This window comes from Protopterus annectens, chromosome 6.part0 (assembly GCF_019279795.1).
Source record: "Protopterus annectens isolate FY-2018-M chromosome 6.part0, PAN1.0, whole genome shotgun sequence".
NCBI classification, from domain to species: Eukaryota; Metazoa; Chordata; order Ceratodontiformes; family Protopteridae; genus Protopterus; species Protopterus annectens.
Window position 1 is genome coordinate 317346071 of NC_056737.1, and position 19841 is coordinate 317365911.

The 19841-nt window shown below is 42.2% G+C and overlaps 1 protein-coding gene across 2 annotated transcripts in view; it reads right to left on the reverse strand.

The window, feature by feature from the left end:
- ZFYVE26 (zinc finger FYVE-type containing 26) overlaps positions 1 to 19841 on the reverse strand; it is a 3506023-nt gene that overhangs the window by 2814936 nt on the left and 671246 nt on the right. For both annotated transcript variants that reach the window (XM_044074068.1, XM_044074069.1), the window contains one exon: positions 18421 to 18585. In XM_044074068.1, the coding sequence (XP_043930003.1) occupies positions 18421 to 18585 (165 nt within the window). The remainder of the gene's footprint in view (positions 1 to 18420; positions 18586 to 19841) is intronic.

The window sequence follows — 19841 nt, forward strand, 5'->3', positions numbered from 1 at the left end:
AGTTCTATGCAAATAGTACCTGAGCTGACGATGGACATCCAAAAAATGCAGTTTCTGTTCAGCTCTGTCGGAATAGTTTGGGAAAAAGACTGGTAGGTCTATAGATTGGTTAATGTTGTTTTGAGATACGACTTTGGGGAGAAAGGAAGGGTTAGTTCTTAATGATACCCTGTCCTTATGAAAAACCAAATAAGGAGAACGAATGCAGAGAGCTTGAATCTCGAAACCCTTCTTGCAGAAGTGACAGCCAGTAAAAATATAGTTTTCCAGGTCAATAACTTCAAAGAACATGAAGCAGACGGTTCGAAGGAGGTAGTATCAAGGATGCTAACATTAAGTTTAGATCCCATTGCGGAGGAGGATGCTTTATAGGTGGTTTTAGGAGAAAAACTCCTCTCAGAAAGGCCTTGCATAACCTATGAGACATAATGTTATTGTCATGCAAGCCAACATGATACTTGGAAATAGCAGCCAGTTGTACTTTGACTGTAGATGACGAGGATCCTGAATGAAAAACCTCCGCCAGGAAATCTAAAACCGAATGTACAGGAGCAGTAAAGGGGTCAATATTTTTGGAATTTGCCCAAATAGAAAATCGTCGCCACTTGCTAGCATAAACAGTCCTAGTGGACGACTTCAAGGAAGACACTAAAATGTCTCTGACTGAGTCCGAAATCATCGGTAGCCTGGCTAGGGTAGGAAGTGGAGCAACCAAGCAGTGAGGTTGAGAGAATGAATGGCCCGGTGCTGCTGACCCGACTGGTGGATCAAGAGATCCGAACTGGGTCCAGATGCCAGGGCTGCACCAGAAGGTGACGATGCAGAGACGGAAACCAAATTTGTCGAGGCCAATAAGGGGCAATGAGGATCAACTTGGCTCTCAAAACGGTGGCTTTCTGAATGACTTGTGGAATCAAGGGAAAAGGAGGAAAAGCGTACAGAAGTCCCCGGGGCCAATCCTGGGTTAGAGAGTCTCTCAGGGGTTGGCCTGGAAGGGGAAAGAGAGTGAAGAAATCGGGGCACTTGTTGTTTTGAGGAGTAGCAAAAAGATCGCAACAAGGAGTGCCCCACTTCAGAAAAATCTGATCCACTACAGATTGATTGAGAGACCACTCGTGAGGCATCAGAATGGATCTGCTCAGCCTGTCCGCTAACAGGTTGGACCTGCCGGGGATGTGCGTTGCTATCAGAAACCGTTGAGAAGAGATCGCCCATTGCCAAAGTCTGAGAGCTTCTCGACATAACGGATAGGACCTGGTCCCGCCCTGTTTGTTGATGTACCAGACTACGGACATGTTGTCCGTTTGTACTGCAATAGTCTCCGTGGGAAGAAAGTCGTTGAGGGCTTGCAACGTTAAAAGCACTGCTCTCATCTCCAGGACATTTATGTGCAGATGGTATTCTATGGGTTGCCACGTCCCGTGGACCATCCTGCCCTGATAATGCCCCCCCCACCCGATCAGAGAGGCATCCGTAGTGACTGTGGCAACTGGAGGAGGGGGAATAAAGGGTCAGCCCTGATGAAGAAGAGGGGAAGATATCCACCAGTTCAGATGAGCTCGGCACGACTGTGTTACCAAGATTTCGTGCCTCATCGGGAGACTGTGGTACGACCACTGCGTGAATAACATCCACTGCAGAAGATGCATGTGGAAGCGGGCCAGTGGTAGAAGAACAATGGCCGCAGCCATAAGACCTAGAACCTTCAGTATAAATCTGGCTTTGATCTTGTTGCTTTGCAATAGAAGCCGAGCAATTTTGGATGTCCAGAATTCTTTGATCTGTTAGTCTGGCTAACATTTTGACGGTGTTTAATTCTGCGCCTATAAAGGTGATAGATTGGCAAGGCAGCAGAGAAGATTTTTCGAAATTTACTGAAATTCCCAAACTCCTGCAAAGCTGTAGAGTGTAGTCTCTGGACTGAAGAAGCTGACACTTGGTGGTGGCGGCGAGGAGCCAGTCATCCAAATAGGGAAACACCTGGAATCCTTGACGTCTCAGATGAGCTGTGACCACTGCCATGCATTTGGTAAACACTCTGGGGGCTGAAGTGAGGCCAAAGGGCAGTGCTCTGAATTGGTAATGACTGGTCCCTAGCCGAAAGCGGAGAAACCTTCTGGAGCGTCTGTGAATCTTTGTGTGATAGTACGCATCCTGAAGGTCTATAGAGCACATCCAGTTGTCCTTGCCCAGAAAGGGCAGAATGGACTGAAGCGTGACCATCCGGAATCTTGCCTTCTTGACAAATCTGTTTAGATTGCTCAGGTCTAATATTGGTCTCCAATCTCCCGTCCTTTTGGGGACCAAAAGAATCTCGAGTAGACGCCTGATCCTACCAGGTCTGCCGGCACAGTCGGAACGGCTCTTTTTGCTAGGGGCTTTGAAACCTCCTCTTCTGCCAAATCCCTTTGACCGGGTGAGATGTCTGGAAGGGATTGTTGAGGTCGGATACCTTTCAAGGGGATTTTGTAACCCTCGGATATGATCGACTGTACCCACATCTCTTGAGATAGGGATTGCTAGGCTACTGGGTATATAGAAATCCGTCCCTCGACTGCCTCCTAGGGTGGACAGCGGGTCAACACGCGAGGGTTGCTGCAAGGGCTTCTCAGGAAGAGACTCCCTGTTGCCCTGGTTCTGAGGACCCCCTGCCTCTAGGGCGGCGTCTATTATTGTTACCCCTCTGCCTCTGGGGGTAAACTGACCACGTGTGTCCGTGTAGCTCCTTGGGCTTTACGGAACCACATCTTCCCCCTTCTGACCCTTGGGGTATGGTCTAGAAGGAGTGGAAAACTGGACTCCAACGGCAGAAAGAGTTTTACCGTCCTGCTCACACCTGGTCAAGGTATCCTTCACCTGAGGTCCGAACAAAGCCGAACCATCAAAGGGGGTATTAGTGAAGGACGCCTTAAAGGGGTCCGCAAAATTACAAAGCCGCATCCAGGCTTGGCGTCTAAGAGCAACTCCTGTGCCTGCGGCCCTGCTCGCTCCATCGGCCGCATAGGATACGAGCCGCATGGAGGAGTTAGATATGGAATTCAGGATTGCTAGCTGCGAGGCAATCTTTTCCTGAGCCCCAGCAGCAGAAGGATCCTGGACTACTTCACCCAGTTCCTTGAGAACATCTCGTTGAAGCCTGGTGAAGTGACAAAGATAATTCAGCGAACGCATAGCAAAGGTCGCTGAAGAAAACATCCGCTTTCCATACCTGTCCATGGTCCTAGAATCCTTGTTAGGAGGATGGACAGGTACTGAAGGATCCGCCAGTTCCTTCTTAGTGGCCGCCACCACCATAGCATCCACAGAGACACCCTTGGAAAGGAACTGTTTGTCCGAAGGGGCCGTGATGAATTTGGATGGTCTCCTGGGGACAGGTTCCACAGAATCTGGAGCTGCCCACGCCTTCCAAGCCACTACCTGCATCAGTGGGTCGAAAGGCGGAGACACCCAGGAGGTGGAGGGTCGGGATCCAAAAGCCTCCAGGTATACCGACTCATCCTCGGAGGGGTCAATAGAGGGCCAATTCCCCCTCTGTTTGAGGAGCTCAAGGATGTCTGAAAAGGAGACATCCTCAGAGGGGGACCGTGGGGAACCCTCCGACTCATCTAAGTCGGTATCAGATGTAGTAGACTCAGGGGAGTCTGTGTGTTTCCTCTTACACGTCCTCTTCCGAGGGGGTTCCCCTGCAGGATCAGGAGAAACCTCGGAAGAGGAGGAATTCCCAATGGGGAAACCTGGGGCGATGGATCCCTGGGCCTGAGAGCAAGAGGCTGGCAAGAGGCATCTGCAGGCACTGATGAGGGAGGGGCTAGAGGGATGGACCGTTGACCAGGCTCAGAGGCCAGGACACTCCTCATCACCTCAAAGGCTCCCCTCCCCGGGAGACCGGAATATCCCCGCTCCGAGGAAACAGGAATGCCCGGCTCCAGTGAGAGGGAAGGCTCCGAGGCCGATGTTGGCGCCGAGCTTATCAAAGCCGAAGCCCCAAGAGGGAGAGCGGGGTCGGACAAGGGTCCGATGCCACTAGCCCCCTCGGAGCCGACAGTGGAAACCCGACGACCGGATCCCTCCAAGGAAGGTCTCAAGGAGGAGATCGGAGCCGAGGATGACGGAGCCGAAGGATGTATCGGCTCCGGCACCGAAACAGTCGCTGTCCCGAGAAGCTCCAGCTCTGAACTGCGATATGGAGTCGGAGGAGGAAGTTCAAGGGGTGAGGCTATAGCCGACGTCTGATGAGACGGGCTATGGAGCATTTGGGCCAGTGCCTGAGACTTCAACAGCCTGCTTACCACCCTCTCCAAGTCGTGGTCAGACAGCCTGGAAGATCTCGAAGATCGGCTCCGATGGCTCCGCTCCGACAAAAGAGGAGACCCTGGAGCCGAGTGGATACTCAGTAACGAAGGGGACAGAGATCTCTTCCGGGACAGAGCCATCGGAGCCGAAGTCCCCTGAGCTCCAGATGGAGCCGAAGGTTTCTCGGCTCCGATGCTGGATAAAGTGTCGGCTCCAGCCGGAGCCGACAAGGCTACAGTAGATAAGGTATCGGAGCCAGCCGGCACCGAACCCACTACCTTCGAGGCAGATACATCGGTTCCAGCCGGAGCCGATCTCGGCTCCGACGGAGCCGGAGCCACCGGAGGAGGCTTAGATACTGAAGCCTGAGCCTTCGGTGGCTTAGAAGGTTTCCCAGACCCTGCCTTCGAGGGAGAACCTTCGGGCTTAAGTAAGCCACGGAGGATAAGTTTGTTCCTCCTTTCCTGCAGGACTCTCTGGCTAAAGGAGTGACATAAAGCACAGGAGTCCTGCAGGTGCAAAGGCCCCAGGCAATAAACACAAGAAGTGTGACCGTCTGTCAGAGACATTTTCTGACAGCACGAGTCACACTTCTTGAAGCCTGAGACCTTGCCTTCCCTAGACATATCCTAGGTGGAAGAAACACAGACAAACCCCAACAAACACACAAATTAATCCCCTACACACAACACACAGGAAGGGATTAACAACTGGGGTTTAAGGCCTAACTAAAAACTTTTACACTAAGGTTTAAAAAGAAGTTATAAAGTTTGAAAAATAAGGGAATAGGGTGGGCTGTAATCACTACAGGCTACACTATGACTAAAAAAGGAAAAATAAAAAATACTAACTAAGCTTCTCTTTCTTTTACAAGAAATTCACTTACCTCTGCTGGTAAAGGAGACCTCTTTCGCTAAGCGGCAAACGAGATCTGGGGTAGTTCCGCCTTGCATCATGGGATATAGGGTTGCCTCGAGCTGGTAAAAGGAGTTCCTAAGCTAAAGCAAGTGCCGAGTCGGAGCCAAGGATCGGCTCCGAACCCATCCAGCAAGAATGAAGGTGAGATTGACAACTTAACATCTGTATTAAAGTGTGAGACTGTGGCGTCCAAGGGAAGGAACTTTAGAGGGTTCCAGTTTGTGTGCGTTAAGGCAGTGGAGAAGGTTTGAGAGTTGGAGTTTAAGGTGCGGGTTGTGATATATTTGTGCTGTAGGAGCAGGGAAGAAGGGGAACAGTATGCAAAGGCAGGGAGATTGTCGCTAATAGATTCAGGAAGAGTGCAACTTTTAGAAAATCTGTTAGGATGGGAGACTAGTATCCAGTCGATTATGCTACCTTTGGAATTATCCTTATCTGGTCTAGTGGGAGTTTTGATTAGCTGTGTGAATTGATCCAGGTTAATACTTTCAGTGGGGGTTGATGAATGAATGAATGACCAGTTAATATTCACATCACCTAGGATTATTGTTTCATTATTTATGTTGGTGGTAAACCAGGAGAGAATATCCTCCAGAATTGGGATATTATTGCCTGGTGGTATGCACAGGGTTGCAATGCACAAACTTTTATTGCTGTTCATTTTTAGAAGGGCCAAGTTTAGCTCAGCAGTGGCAAATTGGGGTATGGGTTTAGTATAGGGTGTTACTGTTAAGGGGAGAAGGAGAAAAGTAGGGCTACTCCACCACCTTTCTTTTGGGATCTATCATTTCTTATGAGTTTATAGTTGGGAGGTGTTATTTCTGTGTCTTTTATATGTGGCTTTAGCCAGGTTTCTGAGCCAGAGAGAATGTCAGGTTTGTTGCGGAGGATCCAGGCATGAAAATCAGGTATTTTATTACAAAGGCTTCTGACATTAATTGTAGCAAAGAAAAGGGATTTGAAGGGAGGGGGTGACAATTTTATGTTTGGTTTAGAGGAGAAGTTTTGAGATGGTCCTGGGTTAGGGTGTATACCACCACAGAGGAATAGGGAGATTAGTTTAGAGTAAAGTAAAGAAAGGTATTTGTGTTCTAAGGGGTTATATAGCTTAGGTTTTTAGAGCCTATGGAGTCTAACCTGAAGGGTATGGGAAGAGGTCTACTAGGAGAAAGGAAGAGTTTCCTTTTAAAGAGGAGAGATTTATTATGGTTGCAGAGATGAGGTGAGATTAGAGCTATGGAGGGGTACTCTTTTTTGATGTATATTGATGTAGTGTGTAGGGGAGGAGAATAATTGAATTGGGGGAAATTAGTGAGGTAGAGTAGGTAGAAGAGAAGGAGAGATTGGAGAAGACAGTAGAATATATGAAGGCTTTGTTTGCATGACAGATGTAGGTTAAATTAAAAGAGGGGGATGTTTAGGAGTAGAAAGTAGGCAGATGTGTAGGGAAAGAGGTTAAAGTGTGGTTTTGTAGAGAAACGTGTTATGGAGTGAAGGGATGTGTTTAGTAGTTGGAGTGGGAGGGGCTAGAATATACAGAAAAGGTGGATATGGTGATGAGTGAAGGGGAGGGGCAGATGCTGATAGGGAGCTGTAATATGAGAGTGGATTAGAGAGGTATAAATGTAGAGGTATTGGAGGTGGGTGGGAATTAGGGGCAGGGTAGGGGAGTGAAGTGAGCCCGCAGGGCGAACAGAGCGGGTAGAGCCAGAGAAAGGGGAATACTGAAGTGTAAGGAACAATCAGCTACCCAGTCTGCAAAGGAAATGCGTAGAGCAGTTGGCTTGCTTGGTGGTTGGTTCAAAACAGTAGACTGAAAGTCTATGGGTTCCTACTGTGTCAGGTAAGTGGAGTACAACAGGAGCTACTACGGGTAAACAGGTATTAACATCTAGAGATTTGTAGGGGAATGTGGTTCTCAGTGTCGTTTCACAGTAGAGAAATAAAATGGCTTATAGTGCCACCCAGTGGGAATATATAGGAAGTTAGTTAGAATAAGGGAAAAGTGTCAAGAGAGCTTTTTTTTTTTTTGTTTCCTTGCTTTAAATTTTAGTACTGTGAACAACATAGTGGGAAGCTAACAGGGAGACAGAATTAAGTAGAAACATGTTCATTGAAGGCTGTAAACATGAATACCGCATGGAATTACAAGTAATCAACAGAAATAAGTAAGCACATACACAATGAGGTGAGTCAGAAGGTGATAGACTTCAATATCTTCCTTAGGCTGAGCAGGTTAGAGGGCAACTATTCCAAGGTTGGAGAAGCACAAATGGACCTGAGCGAGCTGAAAAAGAGGAGACAAGATGAATGGAAATGTAGCAAGAGGTAACTGAGACCAAAAACTAGGACAGGAGGGAGAGTAGGTACACAGTCAGAAGATCGAAGATAAAAAAGGAAGAGGGAAAACGAAATGTAGAGCAGTATGGAGGCTGTTAGTAGTGGAGTGGTACAAGGGGAAAGGAGCAGAGGAGCACAAGTATTATCACAAAGGCAAAGCCTAAGCAGAATACAGATAATAGGACATGCACAATTTACAGTACGGTGATATGCAGGAAAACTACAGAAATTACTGTTGTTTCAGCAGAATTATCATCAGAAAAAACAGACAATGGCAAACAACTAATGTAGCAGAGGTCAGTATGACAAAAAATACTTGCAATAAACACAATCAAGGCATAAATAAGGACTATAGATGTGCGACAATAACCCAAGCACTGTCCGAGATCTAGCGAGCACTTAAAATCACATTCTGCTCACATTGAGAACAATTGCAATTTTATGTTATAAACCTGCTTGCAGAAAAAAAAAACGGTATATTGTTAAGCAAAACTACGGTGTACCGGTTTAAGTGGGAGAACCACAATTTTAGTAGAGAGCCATGACTGGGTAATACCACAATAGCAGAGGAATCAGCTTGAAGCCAACTGTAGGAGATGGCAGGTCCAATTACAGTGCCGAGGATAGAATGCAGACCTCCGCAGCATTTTACCGCCCTTTGTTAGCTTATTTTGTAACGAGGTTTACACTAGTACGGCTACACTGTGTTGTATACAAGTGTAGTCTGCCACCACTCATTAAGCTATATCGTGGCAATTTAAGTGGGGAAGAGCTGAGTACTGTAATAGTCCAAGGTTGGTTTATTACCCAACCATTACTGAGGCCTCAAACATGGACAAGAGGCAAATTTATGTGAGCTATGGTGATAAGCAACTGGGCATACGGCTGGCCACTTGGTACCTGAAGGTCACAATACAGCATTCAGGGTAAAAAAACATCCACCAGTATTCTATGGCAGGTATACATGTGTTTGCGAGGAAGCATATATAACCTAACCATAGCATATGGAACAAGCACAATAAAGCAGTCAATAATGACTGGAAAGCTCTATTAACCATCTAAAAGCAAATCACATGAAAAATACAGCAAAATAGGCAGGAACAAACAATTCACATTGGACTTACCGATGAGCGCATATGCAGCCTACAGCAGTAGTGAACGGGACAGGGCAGAGTAATTTAAAAATGGCACCTCAGGTAGACTAGGTGGAGGAAGTAGAAATAGGAAGGGAGGAGGTGAAGTAAGGGAAAGTAAGGGGATATGGTAATGGAGCCAGAGAAAGGGGAATATTGAAGTGTAAGGAACAATCAGCTACACAGTCTGCAAAGGAAATGCGTAGAGCAGTTGGCTTGCTTAGTGGTTGGTTCAAAACAGTAGACTGAAGGTCTACTGTGTTAGGTAAGTGGAGTACAACAGCAGCTACTACGGGTAAACAGGTATCAACATCTAGCGATTTGTAGGGAAATGTGGTTCTCAGTGTCATTTCACAGTAGAGAAATAAAAGGGCTTATAGTGCCAACTAGTGGCAATATATAGGAAGATAGTTAGAATAAGGGAAAAGTGTCATAGGTTCATACTAGGCTATCTGCCCAAGGGCATTTATAAGCCTAGCCCATAGTTATTTGGCTTTCGCCACCCCTTTAGTTTGAATAAAACTATGCCTATTATTTTGCTGTGCCTCTGTCAAGCAGTGACACTGAAGTAATCCTTGGGGTATATCTGCGATCTCCCATCCATTGGTCAAGATTCCTCTTGAACAAGGCCAGCGGGGTGCTCTGCCTCACATGTACCGGGATTTTGTTCCACAGCATAGGGAGTCTCTGGGTGATGAATCTGTCCCTCCAGCACGTTCTATTAATAACCGTGTCAAGGTTTAAGTCTCCGCCCTTGTGGTTCTGAGGGATCTAGATTTTTGAGGTGAAGCATATTCATCAAATCTGGGTTTGACATGGCCTTATATGTCAGGCACAGGTCACCTCTGAGCAAGCGGTATGAGACTGAATAGAGCTGGAGTTCTTTCAGTTGGGCAGCATAAGACATATTTTTGAGACCCTTTATCCTTTTGGTGAGGAACTTTTGGGGCCTTTCCAGCTGCTGCAGGTGTCGGGTCAGATACATTCCGAATGGGGCATTGTACTCAATCATAGGTCTAATGAGTGATGAGTACAGGGGGACGATGACCTCCCTTGATCTAGATGTGAATCCCTTCATGATCAGGTGGGCAATGTAGAAGGTTTTCCTAACTACTTTAGCAACATGAGTGTCAAACGAAAGGCTACTGTCAAGAGAGCATCTTTTTTTGTTTTTTTCCTTTAAATTGTAGTACTGTGAACAACACAGTGGGAAGCTAACAAGGAAACAGAATTAAGTAGAAAACATGTCCATTGTAGGCTGCAAAAGCGAACACCGCATGGAATTACAAGTAATCAACAGAAGTAAGTCAGCACATACACACTGAGGTGAGTCACAAGGTGATAGACTTCAATATCTTCCTTAGGGTGAGCAGGTTAGTGTGAGACTATTCCAAGGTTGGGAGAAGCACAAATGGACCTGGGCGAGACACTGAAGTACAGCCTGAAGGCCAGCAAAATCACTAGCATCATTAGCAAGGTAATTGTCCTTTACTTCTTGAAGGTGTGTTGCCATTCTATCCTACTGCAGTGGTGCAAACTACCTCCTCTTTCACTGCTCCTCAAAATGCGTCTGAGTTGAATCAGAGGGTCAGATCTGCAACTCATCAGTGAGGAAAAATGAAAGGGACAACATCAGATACGACGGTTAACTTTGCAAGTTCTAGAATGAGCTACCATTTTCACACCTTTATATCTTTTTTTTTCTTTTTCCAAGTCCATTCACATAAAATACTTGTCTATAACTTGATCTAAGGACTTGTAGTCTACACAGACACCTCTATAAAAACAAGGTAAAATTATCTTTTAATTCTATCTATAATATAACCAATATGCTTTTACACCTCCAGGAGCACACAATCACATTACATTTACCTTAACTTGCTTCTTTCTAACTTTTCTCATCTTGCTATGGTGTAACGCCTGGATACATTACACTTCATAAAATGTACTTTCTTACTTTAAAAGCATTCAAATATAAAACAGTTGCTGATAAAATTCCCTTCGCCTCACATTTAAAAAACCTCTCACTGCATACTATACCCAACAATAAAACATACAATTTATATTATGAATTTTTATACAGATATTATAACTTTCATTTACAGTTGTTTCTTCACTGTTTTTCTAAACATTAATAAAGTATTGTTGTTATCCTATCAAACACTGTCTGCAAACAGCCAGTCCTTTTCAACCTCTTCCACAGCTTGTATGTCTAAACAGCATCCAACAGGTTTGATGAGTTACAGTTCTTCAATTATTCACTAATTTCACATTGTTGATGGTTTCTTCCTGATCATGTCAACCTCCTAACACCGCTTTCTCGTTCATGTGCAAGGTGTCCTGACTGAGCAACAGAAAAAGGCTTGAGATGACTAGAACAATCATTTAACTTTGGAACTATGAAAAATGTTTCATTGACAATCTCTCTGTGGACTTTGTTATTGTCTGAAGCTTGAGAAGTTGATTCACCTTCTATTTGTTAACTCACTCTTTGTTGGGTAAATTTATTTCTTCCTGCTCTATACCTTTCAACTTCCAAGGGCAAGAAATCTCAAGAAAACAAAAGACCCCAAATCATGGACATATTTTAATTACTGATCTTATGAACTAAAAGTTGCTAAGGTAACAGGTTTTGCATTAGCATGAATTTTCAGAAAGATATGAAGTCTGAAAGTCAAATGTTGGTCATTATTTAGCAATTTCAAACCTCAATGATTTGCCAGAAAACCACAAGTTTTATGAGGAACAGATTATGAAGCAAAACTCTGGACATTCTGCAAAGATTAGGACAGTTGAAAAGTGTGGTCTATTCTGCATACAAAATGTCTTTGAACCTCCATGAAAAAAATATTTTGAAGGCAGTTTATTACAGCAGTTTGAATTTCACACCTGACATCCCCAGGCTAAGCTTGCTTCTCTTCCCTTCTGCCCGATATACAGTGAACAATCATTTTCTACAAACAATATTGTGTTCCTAATCTTTACTACTTTTTCCTTCTGCACAGTTTTGTCACGGGCAGCTTCTTCTGCTGGTATGATTGTATCTTCACTAATTAAAGGTTGCAGTGGTTTTCTCAAGGCCATATTTGGAGCACATAAATGATGTGCCTTCACAATTAGCAAATCCTGCTGGGAAAACTGTTCCAGTTGCTTGTTTGCACTTAGATAAAAATTAAAGTCTGTTCCATTCAATGTTTTTGGTATAGCAAAACATGTAACGTTGCCTGCACATACTCTCTCTCTCTTAGCTACTCTGTTTTTCAAACTGCCCTTTCATTTGGTATTCTGGAAATAATTCCATGTGATCATGGGGCTGGTGCCTGAGAGAAAAGAACGGAGTACAGAGAATTGTACTGGCAATTAAAATTAAATGCCACTGTGTTTCCCAGTATTAATGACTATATATCTACAGTGTCTGTTAAGTTAAGGACATAAAAATTATGATTATATCTGGATTTTATATTTTTCCATAACATTAATCATATTAATTTCTACATGCATGCATATATATATATATATATATATATATATATATATATATATGTGTGTGTGTGTGTGTACTGATACATAATACATATATTTAAAAAACTATGATCATTGTAAGAATGATCTAATTGTTAAGGTTAGTTTAATATTTTTTCTCCCCAAGGGGTGTGCGGAAGTTAAGCCTTTATTTAATGTTTTAATTCAAGTATTTTTAACAAACCTTTTTAAACTGTTGGTATTTGCATTTAATAATTATTCAACATTTTTTTTCTTGACTTGCTTGTTAGGGGGTTATCTTGCTGAAATATTTTCATTGGTTCAATTCATACCATAGGACTTAATTATTCTTTTTATATATAATGATTAATTACGTTCTCATGAAGTCCAGAAGGCAGTTGGGACTAAAGTGCATGCAGATGTTGAGTTTTAAACTTGTGTGTGCTAAACAGTAGTGGATCATGAGTCTTTGTAAATAATAAAGATTGTTTTTAACTCAATCTTTTTGGTCTGTTTACTATGACCAGAGGTATTGGGGCAGCATTCCTTTCGGAGTATCCATTTTCAAGAGCTCTAATCAACCTGCTGCTTAGTGTGCAGGATCTTGGAAGTCCTGTTTTTCTTATCTGTTGGTAGCTGAAATCGGTACAGTCCTGGTTTAAGTCTTTACTAAAGGTATACATTTAAACCTATCATTTATTAATATTTCATATTCAGGAATTGCAAGTTCTTTATAATGGATGGGAGACCTCAGACACATTCCTGAAATTGCAAAGATGAGTTTCTTATATAGCCGACATTCAACCTTAGATTTGAGTTATCCTGTTTACAAATACTTCCTTTTTCATTGTAACAAAGGGCGTGGGACAAGATTTTATGAATGCAAGCAGAGTGGACTTGAGATATCTAAAGAACATGTGTCCGATATACGGATGTTCCAGCCATGGGAATCTGCAATAAACTGCAGAAATACTAACAGCTGCAAAGCAGGTTATCAGGTAAATGGATACCAGTAAACCAAACATCAGTTAAACAATTACACAGAAAAATGACTTCAGAAAAACAAATTTCCAAGACAGAGTATGAGGAAATGGGACACTTGTTCTGGGGATACAAATGACTGAAGAGCTGACATCAGAGGAGCAAACAGCTGACAAAGAAGTGCTAGGGTAAACTATGCCTGAGGAGTTAAAACTAGAAATAGATATATGACCTCTGTGGATGGGTTTTGTCCTTCCATTCTCTTCATGGTCACAGACAGATGGCTGCAATCAATTTGCAAAAGAGCTTGCAACCTTGCCACGGAAATGGAAGTTCAAGGAGAAACTGCTAGATCAGAACAAAAAAACAAAAAAAAAAATCTAAATAGATGAGGTTGTGGTCTCTATAATGACAACAGAAGGAAGCTAAACCTAATTGTGTTCTGCTTTATTCTAATTGTTTCAACAAACTGCAAGGAGATGGTTCTCATGACCTTAGATTTCTAGTAAAAAATGTAAAAGAATTCCAAAAAGTTTCACTCCAATACCCATGTTGGTCAGGCTTAATTTCTTTAAGTTAAGAAAAAGACCTTTGTTGAGTATTACTGCGAGTTAAAATGCATACCAGAACAAGAAAACTTCCTAGATGGGTTTCAAAACAGCTCGTTCAGTCATATGAACTTAAGAGACCATCGCTTCCATCTGCCAACATCAATGAAGTTGAGGCAAATCAAGCACTTACAGTATCTAAGTGTTGTACCTATTTCCCACAGGTACATTTTGAAACAGAAGCTATAACAGCAGCAATGACTCCAAAAACACTGAAACATGACAAAACAGACAAAAAGCTCATAAAAACAAATGTGATAACTTGAGAAAGTGTTAAAAGTGGAAATGTCTTACCTAGCAGGCTCTATCAGTAAAATAGACGACGAATGCAACAAGCAAGGAAAAATGGAGAAACCAGTGAAAGCTCTGCATTATGGGATGGATGAAGTTAGAAAAGTTTATTGTGCTGAATGCTCTTCCCCTCTGTGATGCAAGTCTCAACAGTTCCTACAGCAACACCTCTATAACAACAGATTTCATGTTGATTTTACAGTAACAGATCTCACATTTGTTTGGGATGTTTTTGGCTTAATTCACAGTAAAAAAGCTTCAGGCAGCACTGTTAAAGGGGTGCAATTCAAAACAGGCAACACCCCCCCCTAAGTATTTCTAGAATCCTCAGCTAGTTAATGAGAATCAAGGCTACTGCTGCTGTGAGTAAGAGATACAAGACAAGGTGCATCAATCATAGAATACTTAGACCATCATCGATTTAGGAAACCTTATCAACAGCCCAATAAAACGTGAAAGAGTTCTTGAAATCTGCCAGAAAGATTACTTTAAAATTCTAAAACATATACATAAAATGTTTAGAAAATAAATGCAAATATCAGCGGTCTATATATTTTATCTCTTTTGCAAAAATATTAATAAAATAGATTTTGCAGCCCATTATTAATCTGTTAACAAACAAGTCCACTAAACTGTCAACCCTATGGTATACATGGCTGAAGACCCAATTACAACCTGGAAAATTAGGAGTCGATCAGCTGTCTAGCTTTTGGAAAAGCCAACTTGGGGTATGGGAACAAAGTTGGCAAAGCCTGCTTCCTGGGGGAAGAGTGATGGTGTGGGACTACGACATCACATTAAAGTACTCTGTGTTATGGAGATCAGGATACAAGATCTGGTGCAAAGATGACGCGCACATTCCTTGCCAGTAAAGCTGGAATCGGCATAAGTGAAAGCAAGCAGGCAGCACTGAGCCTGCAGTTCAAACATGTCTGCCATCAAAGGGCAAGGGGTGGGGGTGGGGGGATACAGAACTAAAGAAAATCCAGAGAGGTTCCAGGACGACAGTACCCTGGGAAAACATCTCACCCATACATAACAGAAGGACTAGTTGAGTAAATGGAGTGGTACTGATCAGCAAGCAAAGGGAGTTATGGAACCCAAGATACAACTGCCTCATTTCATGGGTGGTAAGGTGCAACTGCATGATTGTGGGTATAAAGCAGACACTGAAGGTATCAAACTCAGGACTACAAAATGAAGCTCATTAAAAGCTTAGCGTTAACTCTTGGTTTAACTGACAGACAAAGAAAACAAAAATATACTCCTTGTGCACTCAGTATAAAGGCAGCCTAAAACAATAAAAGCTGAGAAGAAGAAGAAAAGTGTAATGACAGAATATACTGAAAAATTACAACTATGCTTGTCTACAGTAAGTGTCAAGTACAGGTTTGGCTTGTTTGCACAAAGGCAGGGAAGGCATTCATATCTGTGTTACTGGTCACCCAGCCAGAGAACCAGGAAGCCAATTAAGGAAGATGACCTGGTAGTCAATGACCCAAACAGAGTGAGACGTGGTGCTAGGCTAGCAATCTACTACAACTCCTGCCATAAGATGAAGCCCAGAGATGCAGAGTAAGTACAACCCACTCCTACTGCATTCTCTGTACATAGATAGACAAACGGAGACAACGGAAAGAAAGGCAGAACTCTTGAAGAACTTCTATAGCTCAAGGTGCCAAAAACAAATAGTCAAGAGTGAATATGACTGACTCAGTCCCCATATGAGGAGGAACACCTCACCCACCACAAACCACAAACACTCAAACACTCATCCCTTAAGTAGACCATAAAGAAGGGAATGGCACAGGCTGAGGTGATTGCCAGGATGGCCTGCATCACCACTGTAACAAAAAAGACAAAATAAAGAAAAACACCTTTGGCATTAACAGTTCACTAATGCATTCAAGCTTCAATAGATGATTACAGTGTGTAACTGAGAAAGCAATTATTCTCCAAATGCTTAAGAAACAATAAAGCACAAGCAGGGAAAACCTAGTCAGATATGTAACTCTCCCAAAAAGAAAGTCTAAGAATCAATGAAGGTTGAAAAAAGACATCACAGATTTCAGGAAATTTGATGTGCATGGATTTCCTGCAGTCACGTGATCCCATTCATACCCAACAGAGAACAATGGTAACCTTTTAAACCTTCACAGTTTTATCAGGTTGGTAAAAGGGGTATTCTTTGAATTTAATTAGTTCTGTGTCCACCTATACCTTCCTGCCTAAAACAAATGACTTGGGTCCATGGTAAAGTACTCTGCCGAAGTACAAAAGCCTATTTCAACACTTGCTGCAGAGCCCACATCTATTGGTATTTCATTCAGAATTCCACTTACAACAGTGTAAACATTGTATGTCCTTTAAAACATTTTTAAATCAAAGCAGTCTGCATTCACCACAACCAGTTCCCATACTACTGCATACTAGTCTTGTGAACAATTTCCAAACATGTCTGTCTGCTGTGTTAAAGCCTGATCTAGCAATCTATGTTACAGTTTCTAAAAGTGCCATGTAGTTCAAGTCTTACAACACCACAATCATATGAATTTTGTTTACACAACACTGCACAACCCTGCATGTTGAGCGCATCCTAACACTTTAAGGGATTTCACATAATGTGACAAAAACAGAAGAAGACTAATAGAAGGCCTCATTTGGCGGCAACGTTCTACCATTACTACTTAATTATGAATTAGGAGTAGACAAATTATTTAAGAAATACTACAGAATGCTTGGTCTAGTAGGACTAAAAATGTGCTTCATTTCTTTTCTTCACAGTTTTTGTTGTTGCAAATTAGCTATATCTTAAGTAATCTATGCCAAACGTAAACAATGAACTTTTAGCTCTGACTGACACTGGTAAAAGTACACCAGGCAGCTTCTCTTTTGAAATTAGTTTGAATGTACTCAAAAGAAGATCAGAGACAACTTCTTTAAAGCATCAAACAAGAGATTTACATCACTGCAAAAGAAGTAAATCACAACAGCTTCAAAAATCTGGGAACATCTTTCACCAACCAAATTTTCCAGTTCTGAATTACAACCACTGAAAAGAACCAAAGGATGAGAACTCTGGTGAGTCAACATTACTGAGTACTTTCATTGACTGATTAGTGTAATCTGACCAGGCTACCTTTTTAAATGGGCTAAGAAATACCAACAGTAAATTAACACACTACAGTTAAGTTTGGCCAATGAGTTTTGTACCTGCAATAAACAGTTAGGAAGCAGAAATTCAAGTTGCTGCAAGTGAACATAAGAAGAATTTCACAAAAAAGAAAGTTATCAATTAAATCTACCCACCACAGTGTTTCCAATGGAGTTAGTGATCTTGAGGAACAGATGGATGTACCTCTGGCTACAGCCTAGATGGTTCTAATGTCCAGTGTCCTATTTTCATTAAATGCTTCAGTGGAGCACAAAATTTAATAAAACGTAAAACACTATTGCTGGTCTTCTTGAGCCATGATACAGCTTTCCCAGATAGAGCAAGGCTCACTCCTGCATTATCTATAGAGAGTGCAAACGGGCTAGATTGTTTTAACTTTTCAATTTTGGGTAGTCAATACTGAATCTGAGTCTTAGCTCACCTCAGCAGAAAAACAGCTGCCATAAGATACTCAATCCTCCTTAAAGTTGCTAAAAGAATGACCTTTACCCACTGTTAAATCCAGGCACCAGAAAAAGTGTCAGCTTTGTACCACTAGACCAGAGCAGGTCATTTACTTTCCTAACTAGAACAAGGATTCCTGCCCATTTCTGGCTGCTCAAACAGCAAATCAGGTCAAGATCACAGAGACAAAAACAGTGAAACAATCCAGCTGGGGAGCATAATTCAATGTATGTGCTTGCCTAGATCAGTGAAGCAGTGAACACACTCTTCCAAGGCTCTCCCCTCCCCCTCCCCATGCTGTACATGTTAACACAGGCTGGCAGCAGTTGTCAAATCAGTTTCCTGACTGAGACACTGCTGAATAAGGGCAGCCATCTGTACTAGAGGGGAGGCTACCATGTACCCTTCATCAACACAAAGCTAAGTCTGGTGGGGGGGGGGGGTGTTGGGTTGAAAGACTACATAAGGGCAGCAGTAAAACATTAAAATGCTCAGATATAAATAAGCTTAATTTATGTTCAAACTGCTATCTCTCAAAAATTATTTGCATGCAGTATCTATCTTGGGCAGACCTGTGGATAAAAGTTTCAGTCCACATCATTAATCAGAAACATGGAATCTTTTGACTCTGAGCACCCACACCCATATTCCCCTTTCCTTCTTCCCTATGACTTTACACCTCAACAGCATCGCCTTATTCTGAACTTTCCATAAAGTAACTCTGCTGTACATCTACACAGGGTCATGTACGTACCAAATCCTTATGAAGTGTGCACAGTAACGTCTGTACTGCTTCCAGAGACTGACAATGGCTCCACCCAAGAAGAATCAAGAGGCGTGACAGAGGCCTAAATTCCCTTTTCAGAAGGCTGTGCAAAGTGATAAATTCTTCTCTCTTCAACAAGCCTTGTGCTGTAATCTGTAAACAGTAAAACATTACAGGGCATAAAACTTGACTTCAGAGCTAAATATTTTTTTTGATTTGTGCACCATATAGATCAAATATCACAAATAAATATAAAACTGTAACAAATTAAAATTATTTCCTTACATTTTTGAATTTCATTTTTTTTCTTGTTAGTTCCAAGATGGCTGTGCACTGAGTAACAGCTTAATTTGAGCTCTTCCGGTATGAAAACAGAAACTCAAAAGAACCAGGGACCATACCTCTCAACCTGGAAACATCAAAAATCTGGACAAGGGCCATGAAAAATAGGTACAAATCTGTACGCTGATTAACATCTAATTTGCATACATAATTATGTAACCCCACCCACTCCAATGGAATCGTGGGATACCAACTTTCGAACGCAAATTGAAGAACAGACAACCAAAACATGGCACCAGAGTCCCCCTGCAGCCATTCCAGTGTCCTGTTACCTGGCTATTTTGCCCCATTTACCATAAACACTAATGTATGCATACTGCTTTACTTCTACAATGATTTGAATTTTATTTTTACATTTTACAGCACAACAATGCAGAAACACTAAAAGACATCTGGTAAACAAAGCAATACTGTCTTCACAATGAAAATAGGCTTGACATTAAACTTTGCCCTTGAAACTCACATTCATTGAAACAGCACTGAAACCCACACCACATCCAAAGAAAATGCATCTGGCCAGTGGTGGATAAAGATTACCTTTGGGCTGTTTTCAAATCATTGGCCCCTTGCACACAAAACAAGAAACCTACATGTGTTCTTTCTTTATACACCTTCCTGACTTTAATTATATTCCTTGTATAATACAACACACATGTTAGAGCGCATTTTAAATTTATTGTTTGAACATTTTACCAGTAATCTGTACTGTAGGCAATGAAACAAAACACATGAATCAATAATGACAAAATTGCCCAATTCAGAACTTTTCCATCATAAAAGTCTGCTTCCACACCCACACTATAAATAGAATGACAGTAGTGTAAGTCATAGGCATCTTGCACAGCGTCTCGCACTTATTTTCAATTTAATTTTTTTTTTGGGTAGAGGGGGACAAAAGGTCAAAAACCAGGGACACATTTTAAACATTGCTTGTATAATTTTGTAAAGTTGCTAGAATAAAATGTGCTACCATCATGCATTTCAATGGCAGGTTTTGAACCCAGGACTCTATGCACTACATTCAAAACAACATACCACTATCCCAAATCAGCAGCTGCCTGAAAAAT